The sequence below is a fragment of the Alosa pseudoharengus genome, unplaced genomic scaffold (assembly GCF_046254945.1).
Source record: "Alosa pseudoharengus isolate Yale_2024_CS ecotype anadromous, Long Island Sound unplaced genomic scaffold, YU_APseudo_1.1 YU_APseudo_1.1_scf_20, whole genome shotgun sequence".
Taxonomy (NCBI): domain Eukaryota; kingdom Metazoa; phylum Chordata; class Actinopteri; order Clupeiformes; family Clupeidae; genus Alosa; species Alosa pseudoharengus.
This window is the reverse complement of record NW_027468664.1, coordinates 8,912,604-8,923,554: the sequence shown is the minus strand read 5'-3', so window position 1 is coordinate 8,923,554 and position 10,951 is coordinate 8,912,604. Positions and strand designations below refer to the sequence as shown.

The following is a 10,951-nucleotide window of genomic DNA, read 5'->3' as shown; positions in this document are numbered from 1 at the left end:
GTAACATTCAGACTTGCTGTGCAGCAGTAGTAGTAGTAATAGTGTGTGTGTGTGTGTGTGTGTGTGTGTGTGTGTGTGTGTGTGTGTTGGGTCTGGAGAGTGCTTATTTGGCTGGAGTGGTAATGTGGGGGTGGGTGAGTCGAGCCCTGTGTGTGCTGAGCCAGAGCAGATCCTGCTGTACAGCAGACACGCTGAGGAAGAGGAGCGCTGCTGATGAAGAGGAGGAAGAGGAGGAAGAGGAGCTGCTGCTGATGAAGAGGAGGAAGATGAGGAAGAGGAGGAAGAGGAGCTGCTGCTGATGAAGAGGAGGAAGATGAGGAAGAGGAGCTGCTGCTGATGAAGAGGAGGAAGATGAGGAAGAGGAGGAAGAGGAGCTGCTGCTGATGAAGAGGAGGAAGATGAGGAAGAGGAGCTGCTGCTGATGAAGAGGAGGAAGATGAGGAAGATGAGGAAGAGGAGCTGCTGCTGATGAAGAGGAGGAAGATGAGGAAGAGGAGCTGCTGCTGATGAAGAGGAGGAAGAGGAGCTGCTGCTGATGAAGAGGAGGAAGAGGAGCTGCTGCTGATGAAGAGGAGCTGCTGCTGATGAAGAGGAGGAAGAGGCGCTGCTGCTGATGAAGAGGAGGAAGAGGAGCTGCTGCTGATGAAGAGGAGGAAGAGGAGCTGCTGCTGTTTGTTAGTGGAGGAGGAGGTGGTGGTGGTGGTGGTGGTGGTGGTGGGGGGGTTAGTGGTTATTGATCGGTCACTGAGGGGCTTTGCTGAGGGCAGCACAGGGCGCTGTCTGCAGGCATGTAGAAATGCAGCGTTTCCATAGCACCCCAAGAGAACACACACGGCATGGCTGACTGACCACACAGGTAGTTAGAGGGCTGAGAGTAGAGGGTGGCATCGGTGTCAATTCACTGACGTCTTATACCCATCTCACACTGTGTGTGTGTGTGTGTGTGTGTGTGTGTGTGTGTGTGTGTAGGAGTGAGCGAGGTAGAAAGATGACAGACAGAGAGAGGGATAGAAAGAAAGATGGAGAGAGTGAGATGGAGAGAGTGAGATGGAGAGAGTGAGATGGAGAGAGTGAGATGGAGAGAGTGAGATGGAGAGAGTGAGATGGAGAGAGTGAGATGGAGAGAGTGAGATGGAGAGAGTGAGATGGAGAGAGTGAGATGGAGAGAGACAGAGGGGTGAAGTGAGAAGTGCAGACGGGAGGCTGAAAAGAATGTGCGTAAGGAAAACAGATAATGGACACACACCTGATGAATGCATATCATTAAACACCACTAACACACCTGCACGCCTTCAAACAGATGGCATGTCTGTGTGTGTGTCTGTGTGTGTGTGTGTGTGTGTGTGTGTGTGTGTGTGTGTGTGTGTCTGTCTGTGCATTGCAGGGGTGGGGTGTTCACTTGTTCTAACTTTCGCCCTCTAAGCATGGCCACACAGAGCACAGCTGTGCTGACTGAACACTCGTGACAGCCAAAGCTGTTATTTTCTTGAATCAAAATATAAAGGCATATAAACAAACAAACAAACAACCACCACGACCAATCACAGTCTATTTAGCTCAACACCTATAATCCATGAAAATCCATCCGTCTTCCCCTTCATCTATTGCAGCCATCATTTTTCTGACCACTAGATGTCACTGTTTCCACAGCCTTGTTCCTCTGCAGTGACAGGAGTGGACTCCTCTCCTCTCCACCACTGAGACTAAAATCGATGATTATTACCGTGCCCTTGCCAGGGTGGCTGGCGGCGACTGGACGCTCTTGACGAGTCACTGGTCACTGAGCTGAGCCCTCGTTCTGTCCTTCGGGGGCGGCTGTGTGCAGACATCTCTCTCGGACTTTTTTTCTCCTTCTTCTAAAACTACAGGACGTCCCTTGAGTTTTGTCCTTCCTCTCTTTCCTTCCAGTGCCTGATGCTTCCATGTCTCTCCAGCGGCTTTGTCTTGCACTCCCTCAGCTGCATCACCATGGAGATTACATATGCCCAACAAACCTCCGTCTCAATCAGGAGTAAAGGGAAGAGAGAGAGAGAGAGAGAGAGAGAGCAAGAGAGAGAGAGAGAGAGAGAGAGAGAGAGAGAGAGAAAGAGAGAAAGCAAGAGAAAGAGAGATGCCGTTTTCCAAAGGATGTCAAAGTGTGGATGTGGGAAAAGATATTCTTGTTGTCTGGGATTTAAAATATTATACATGTTCTACGTGATGGAAATGTGCATGCATGTGTGTGTGGTGTGTGTGTGTGTGTGTGTGTGTGCAGTCAATCAAAAGAGGTATGAATGTGTAAACAACGCGGCGTAATTCCAATCAACACCTGCACCTCCCACGGCCGCTCTGAGAGCACGGCTCAGCCATCAGCCAGCCTCATGCATGATCAGAAGTGACGGGAGGGAACACAAAACACTACGCACCGCTCGCACACACACACACACACACACACAAACACACACAAGCATGGATACAAGAGTCGGACTCTCATCAAACAAACACTCATCAAAACCATGAACATACTGTATACACATATACTTGCATTATGCACATACATACACACAGTCAACTGACAGGAGAGAAAGCTTAATACTCATCAAACTACAGTACGGACATACAGACATTCATACATACTGTACACACAGACCTAAACAGCCATATACAGCTGCATACATTCAAAAGGACACCGATCTAACACAAACAAGCACAGACACACACAAAAACACACACACGCACGCACGCACACCCACCCAAGTGCAATCAGGAGGTGCAGGTACTGTGTGTGTGTCAGGTGTGCTTCAGCACTGCCGGCTGACAAGGGCCCTAATTACACATTGATCAGGCAGAATAAATACCTCCTGTGACCTTCTCAAATCTCCCCTCTTTCTGAGCCACTTTGATTTTTTTACCCCCCCCCCCACTCTCTTATTCTCTCCTCATTCGCTCTGTATCTCTCGTATTTTCTCTCCATCTTTCCAAGCCTGTTTCCCATAGACCTCAGTCTCTCTCTCTCTCTCTCTGTGTCTATATCCCTACCTTTATCTCTTTCTCTCCTTTGTCTTTGGTGTTAAAAAGCTGCAGGCCTGGGCTGAGGTGCATTGATCTCAGCTCTAAGGTGTATCTGTCTGTGTGTGTGTGAGTGTGTGTGTGTGTTTGAAACACACTGATCCACAGAGGTGGGGGAAGGCACAGGAGTGACTCAGCATCTGTATAAAGCAGAAGCCCTTAAGTGAGGGTCAAGCTTCTGGCTTTAATGCTAACAGGCCACAGAAGAGCAGGCTGAGCAGCAACCAGCTGGTGAGTAGGTCTTGGTCAGTGTGTCCGCGTGATGTCCACTGTGTAGTACAATAGACTACCACCTAGTACCGAGCGTGAGTCAGACATAGCAAACCGTTCAGAGATTGAATTTTGGCTTGGATCTGAAACGTGATTCTGTTAAAACAATAACTTGACAGACTCTGCACTGCATGGAAATAAGTTTGAACATAACGCCATTTTCACTTCATGTTTTACAATAGTATATCTGTGCATGTGAGAAAGAGGTACACTTGAATTATTGACTTTATACCTTAAAAGCTAGTCAAGTTTTTTTGTTTTAAACATTTAAAAATGTTCTTCAACATCTATTTCACAGCTTTTCAAAGTCAAGGTCTTTAGCGCAAGCCTGCTTGTGGAACAATGTTTACTAAAACCGTTGGAGGTTGTCGTTCTCTGCCAACACTAAAGAATGATGAAGAAAAAAGAACATCTCAGAACAGTATGAGAACCCCCGGATGTTGGTCTCAGAGGATGAGAAGTGTCCATCTCACCTGGCGAAGTCCAGGTCTGCCTCGCGGGACATGGTGATGTTGGTGAGGTTCTGCTGGAGGACGAAGATGTTGCGGCACATCTTCTTGATGCCGGACTCGCTGATGCGCTTGAAGTACTGCGCCCCGTTGATGAGGATGCAGGAGATGAGATGACCAAGTCCTGTGCGTTTGAAGAGAAGGACAGAAGGTCATCAGAGGTCAATGCAGAGCCACAGCCAACTTACCAACGATGGAGGGAAATGATCAAAGCATTCTTTCAACACCAGCTGTCCTTACAAAGACTTGCTGGACAAAGGAGAAGTAATGTATAATTGTTACCTTAAAATCAAATATATATATATATATATATATATATATATACACGATATTGACATGACTTTTTCTTTCGGGTCATTCTGGTCTCGTGTCTCGTCATTTGCTTATAGCCTTTTGTTCCTCTCCTCGGTCACCTACCCTCGAAGATGTACTGGAACTTGTGCTGCTGCAGGCTGGCTGCCATCACCTCCTCGATGGCACTGATGTCCTTGTTGAGCTTGACCACCAGTGGGTCGTAGTCCATGCTCTCCACGTTGGCCACTATGGCGTAGTTGCCCTGCTTGGCCAAGGGAATGAGGTAATGGAAACAGTGCACTCTGTGGAGAAAAAGGAAGACAGGAAAAGAGGAAGGGGGGGGAGAGAGGGAGAGAGGGATGGACAAAGGCATAGGTATGTTACACAGGAAGACGAAGAAGAGGTATGGACAGGTAACCGATTATGCTCTGTAATATTCTGCAATCATTATTATGGCAGTTTGGAAACAGAATTTCGAATATCTAGGTCAGATATTCAATCTCCACTTGGAACACAATACACACACACACAATACCCTTTCCCCCCAGCCCCAGAATATCTGTGGGCATACATGCCTCTGGCAATTCTAATATGGCAGATATTCTGTGTGCACTTGCAGCAATTTCGGTTAATCTAATCTTTTGTACACATACTACGCCTGCGCTGAAGAGACTGTGCCGAGAACATAGGTAGATATGCTGGTTTAATAACATGGCTGCATCTCCCTGGAGGACTGTTTGCTGTTTACTGTTACTGTTTCATCTATAGCCCGACAGACTGACCAGACTCAACATATGGGCCAGCTGCACGCTGTAGACACAGCAATCCTCTGTGGAGCAAACATAAATAAAACAGGAAGGTCACTCGCTCTCTCTCTCTCTCTCTCTCCCTCTCTCTCCCTCTCTCTCCCTCTCTCTCCCTCTCTCAGCTCTGTACTACTGTATACAACAGGGAGACCGTTCCTCATCTACAAGGGGGGTCTCCAAATCCGATTCAAATGAGGAGCTCTACCAACAATCGCCTGTCTCCGGGGGGCGTGTGTGTGCGTGTATGTGTGTTTGTGTGTGTGTGTGTATGTGTGTGTGTATGTGTGTATGTATGTGTTATGAAGGCATCGAGTGGTGTGCCGTGATGTGCCGCTGCCAAGACGCGCCTCACAGCGCTCATATAAAAAGCCATGCCGTGCCCGGGCGATGCCCATTAAAGCCGCATGAGTGTAGCCAGCGTGCTGTAAAATTATAAAAACCCCCAAACATCCTGATGACTTCATTTACCTTCAAGCACTGCCAGGGGAAATTTGCTTGATGGGGAAAAGTCAATAACGCATAGCCCCCCCCCCCCCCCCCCCCCCCAACACAGGAGTTATTGTCTCTTCATCATAAGCAGTATGGTTGCAGCTACAACAATATCTGGCACAACAATCCGCTGATGGGAAGCTGTATGGGGGGAGGGCGGGAGTGGTCTTTAGGAGGCTGGCTGGGAGGGAGGGAGAGGCCATTACAGGAAATGGGCTCTTAAAGACTGAGGCGCGGTTCCCACCCCTCCACCCTCTCCTCTCATGGGTTTTTGATGTAGCAATGATGGCCTCTTAAACTCAGAAAAATCAGTGCTGGGAGTGCGGGCTCGTGAGCGCTCCATCTCAACTCTCTCATTCTATCAGAGACGTCAACCACCAGAAAATGTCTCCATCTCCCAGATTAGAATGTTCTGGAGCTGTTGCAGGCTTCAAGTATAAACAATGCTCAAGGTTTGCTCAAAGCTCATTTTTCTCCATTCATCTAAATCTGACTCGCCTCTTTCTTATTATTTTGGAACTAATTTTGTTGCTAGGTAACTGCTTTTGAAAGGGAGCAGAAAGTGAAACTTTTGTCTTTTTATTATTTAACCGTGTGACGGAGTACCGTCACTGCAGTTGAGTATGCGCTCTGACTGCCATACCAACGGGCCTGGCTTTTTGGCGTTGCGGTCAAGCTGCAGGTTTAGTGCCCCGGAGACCCGGGTTCAAGACCGGGTGGGGTCACTGCTCTCTCCCTTCGCTATGAACCATTTCTTGCATTTTTTTGGCAGCAGTTGTAGGTCAGGTGAGGTGAGGTGAAGTAAAGTGACTGAACTCACCTGACTTCCAGGTGCAAGGCCAGCAGGCAGCGGTCAGCGATGTCCTGGAAGCCCCGCGAGAGGTCAGTCAGTGTCTGGAGGATCTGCTCCCGGCTGCGCATGCTCTCGCTGCTCGTCTGCGTGTCCTGAGAGCTTGGGGAAATGTCTAACACACACGCACACACACACAAACGCACACACACACAGAGAGAGAGAGAAGAGGTTCCCTTAATCTGATATTGTCCTGGTGGCTTTCCTGCCTGGGTTCCATTTGGGCACTCTATGAATGATGCAAGCAACAATGACATAAGACAACGGGACAAAATGGCACACCCAAACATAAAACACACACACACACACACACACACACACACACACACACACACACACACACACACACACACACACACACACACACACACACACACACACTCTTTCTCTCTGTTCTCATCCTCTGTGCTTACATAACCTCAGTAATTCAATTTAGCTTAGATGTCCAGTGCTCTGCCTTCGAGCTGTTGAGTTCTCCTCTCCTCTCCTCTCCTCCCTGCAGTGCTCTTGACTGCACCACACCCAGACCACCACAGCCTTCCCAGTGCCCCACAGTGGGTGGATCGATGGACATGAATTGGACCATAGGAGGCCATGCAGTGGAGATGGAGATCGATTTGTACAGGTGATGTGGAGGGGTCATCAGACAGGGAGTAAAAGCTGAACAGGAGGGGGGGGGGGGGGGACGACAGTTGGCGATGGACATGGGGGTCAGGGAAGTGATGGTGATCCCACAGGGCAACATGCTTCATCCTCCTTGAATAGTCTTTGACTCTCACCCAGTTAATCAGTATGATCCGTCTCTCTCACGCGTACTTCTCTCTCATCTTCTCACATTCTTTTCCCTTCTTATGTGTTTCTCACTCACCCCCTCACACAAGCGCAGATGTGTACGCTCAGCGACCTCGTTTACATACGGAGTTGAGTGAGCCTTTTTGCATTCTGTCTGACTCATTCTCAGGGACTTGGACACTCTGGTGTGAAGGCAGTAGCTCTGCATGACTGATTTCACACCTTGAACATCCCTGCCAGTGCTTTCACATCTTGGGAGCCTTGCTGCAGCATCTTCAGTCAGCATGCGCTTGCTTCTGCGCGGCCACTGGACAGCTAAAATGGGCCGATGCGGTGTCTGTGTGTGGGGGGGGATTGGCAATGTCCAAGGGCCTCCATTACCAGTCAACTAGCCTATGGGCTACAAGAGCTTGGTGACCTCCATTTAATTCAGCAAACATAAGGTGGGGGGGGGGGGGGCAAAGGATGCAGACCACAGACACCCATCAACTCTGCAAACACAGCAAACCAACCGTAACGTGCACACACACACACACACACACACAGGATACACACACACAGGATACACACACACAGGATACACACATACACGGTCTGAGTGAAGTGTCGAGATGGGAGATAAGAGATTGGAGTCCTGTCTTGAGCCTTCAGAGCAGGAGAGTGTGCTTGTGTGCACTCACTGGTTAATGAACTGTCGCTTTGGGTAAATGGTGGGGGATGTCCATTCTCGACACTTGGGAGGATACTGACAAATAACATGTCACGTGTGTGTGTGTGCGTGTGTGTGTGTGTGTGTGTGTGTGTGTGTGTGTGTGTGCTTGTGTGAAGTGTGTAGAAAAGAGGTTCAAGAGCGGAACAAAGTGGACCAAGCAGGGAAAAGGACACTGTGGTTGTTGCCATAGCCTTGGTCCACAGGGAGAACAGGTCCTGATCCTCAGAGAAACATCATCAACAAACATCCTGCAGCCTCCTATTAGCATCCTCCTCTGCACTCCAGCCTCGCCTCAGCTGGGCCACACAAGCCAGCAGACGATTTTAATGCAAAAATATTTCAAATACACAGAGACGGGAGCTTCATTATCGACCTCTGCGCATTTCTCTTTCTGACGCGGTGCTCGGAGGGGCTGAGTACCACTAACTCAGGATGAGATTCCTGATTTCTCTCCTACTGTAGGCTACATGAACTACAGTAATGTTGCCTGATGGGAAGGCTAATACTGCGGTCATTGATGTGTGGTGGTTAACTCACTATTATGTGCATTTAAAACTCAGCACAATGACACATGTCACATGTGTCCATCCCACAACATGTGTCTTAAAGGGAGAGAGTGAGTTAGTGAGAGAGAGAGAGAGAGGGAAGAAAAGTGAAAGGTATTCAAAAACTACAAAAAAACAGCCTATGTAACATCTTCACAAGAAACTTTGCCACACAATGGCCAAGTGAGATGCATAGAATAGCAGCCTCCAAATCTCGTTTTTTTTTTCTTGGTTCCCTAGTTGAGGTGGACACCCTCCCTGGCCGTGTCATTAGCCGCTAGGGTGGTACAGCCTCAGCACAGGCCACATATACCCGCAATAACACCAATTAGAGCTGGACAGCAATGCCAATTAACCCTTTTCACTAGTGTTAGTAACTCTGAGAGAGATTCTGTGTGTGTGTGTGTGTGTGTGTGTGTGTGTGTGTGTGTGTGTGTGTGTGTGTGTGTGTGTGTGTGTGTGTAGGAAGAGAGAGGGAGATGATTAGTGTGTGTGTGTGTAGGGAGATGATTAGTGTGTGTGTGTGTGTGTGTGTGTGTGTGTGTGTGTGTGTGTGTGTGTGTGTGTGTGTGTGTGTGTGTGTGTGTGTGTGTGTGTATGTGTACCCATTTGGCATATCATGTACTGGAGAGCCAGCATGTGCCCATGTAGGCTTCCTGTATGTGCTAATTGCATGTGTCCGTGCCTGTGAGAGGATAAGGAACAGAGCGCATGTGTTTCCCAGTTTAGATGTGTGTTTTGGGGCATGTGTGTGTCGGGTGTGTGGGGCCGAACGTGACTGTTACTGTGTGTCTTATATGAGCCGGAAAACCCTGTGCACAAACTTAGGACACTGAATGAGGAAATCAGAAGGAAACTGATGTGAAATGGTGACCACTTGCCAAGAGCAGTGTGTGTTGCAGCATGTAAAGCAAGATATCGGTTAGACTTGCTAATTGTGTGTGTGTGTGTGTGTGTGTGTGTGTGTGTGTGTGTATAGTGTTTATCCACCAAATGTTTGTATGTCTACCTACATGTGTACTGTGATGTGGGTTATGGTGTGTGTGTGTGTGTTTGCTCAGTGGGAGTGTCATTATGGACCCCCCTCTCCTCAGCACACCGCAGCCCCACTGCTTCCCTCAAAGCACCCCTGCATGGGGGCCAGCGGTCTGGATGGAGGAGCGGGCTGCGTGCCGACCACGTCCCCTCTGACTGACAGCTGTCCCTCTGCCTCCCACCCGTCTCATTGGGCCCGCTGCAGCCAGCCTGCCGAGAGTCTCTTTGTCACAGCGCATGTGTTTGGGTTGCGAAGGAGTGCATCTGTGAACGTGTTCCGAGAGACAGTGTGTGTGTGTGTGTGTGTGTGTGTGTGTGTGGGGGGGGGGGGGTGAGCTTGTCCAATTATTTTCCAAGCCTATCTCGGTGAAACGTCTGTTCTGTGCCATCTGCGGGAACGGAGGGTGGCACACATAAAGAAAGAGAGAGAGAGAGAATGAAAGAGCGAGGGGAAGAGAGAGAGAGACAGAGAGAGAGAGAGAGAATGAAAAGAGAGAGAGCCAGACAGAGAGGAAGAAGAAGAGGAAGAGGTAGAGAGAGGCACAACAAAGCAGAACCCTTGCACTTGAACGCCTCCTAAACACAGCTTCTGTGCTCTGTCAGAGAAATGAGGTTAGAAGGAAACGACACAATAGAGGCACAAAACACTAAACAAAACACCATCAGCCACAGTCTCATTTTTCATTGCACTTTGTTTTTTTTTTTTAAAATCAAAACTCTGGCAAAGAACATGCAAGTAGGTAACAATACAGAAATTCTTGACCCCTAGTGAGGAAAATGAGTGGAAGACTCATGAATCATGCATGCTATTGGCTAAGAGCGTTTAGGATTTGGCTTGAACATTGGGACCAACATCTGCATAGGGCAAGGGAGCGGGAAAAAGACACAGACAGACAGGGATAGTCAGAGAGAGAGAGAGAGAGAGTGTGAGGGAGGGAGAAGGAAAGAGAGAAATATGACCTCTGACCCAATCTGCAGAACCACTGTGGCCATTCAGCCCCTAGGATAAAAAGAAAGGAGGAGAGCAGAGAGAGAGCAAAGGAAGGATAAAGGATAAACAGTGAACAGTGAAGGATAAAGGATAAACAAGAATCGAGCAATACAAATCAGTGGATGTGCTTGGGCATTTGTGTATGCATGCTTTCATCTGAATAGTAACAGTAAAACCTTTTTTTTTTCTTTTCTGTTTTTTTTTTGGTGTTGTTTGCTGGCGAGTTCTTTAGACAGCTCACGTGAAGGAAAGAGAGAGACAGAGAGAGAGAGAGAGAGAGAGAGGGAAGAGAGTGAGAGGGAAGAGAGAGAGAGGGAGAAAGAGAAAGAAGGGAGGGGGGGGGGGGTGAGTGAGTGGGTGGTTGTGCGTGGGCGCGAGAGATGGCACTGCAAGTTAAGAGTGATGGTACTATGCAAATAACCATCACCACTGCCGGAGGGAGCAGACGCTCACTGCTCGGGTCAAGCTCTTCCATCGGCCCCTCCGCAGCTCCAAAGCCTCTGAGCGGTCCACACAAACTCACACGGCGCTCTTTGGGAGGATCAGTTGGCGGGCAAGAACTTCCACTGGGGAGAACTTCGCATCGCAACGAGCCCTCAGCCCAGACATC

General features: G+C 48.7%; 1 protein-coding gene across 1 annotated transcript in view; it reads right to left on the bottom strand.

Annotated features, from left to right (window-relative positions):
- exoc4 (exocyst complex component 4) overlaps window positions 1-10,951 on the bottom strand; it is a 99,207-nt gene that overhangs the window by 17,876 nt on the left and 70,380 nt on the right. Inside the window, exons 8-10 of the mRNA XM_076296474.1 lie at window positions 6,237-6,381; window positions 4,245-4,423; window positions 3,792-3,951 (exon numbers count right to left, since the gene is read on the bottom strand). Of these exons, the coding sequence (XP_076152589.1) occupies window positions 3,792-3,951; window positions 4,245-4,423; window positions 6,237-6,381 (484 nt within the window). The remainder of the gene's footprint in view (window positions 1-3,791; window positions 3,952-4,244; window positions 4,424-6,236; window positions 6,382-10,951) is intronic.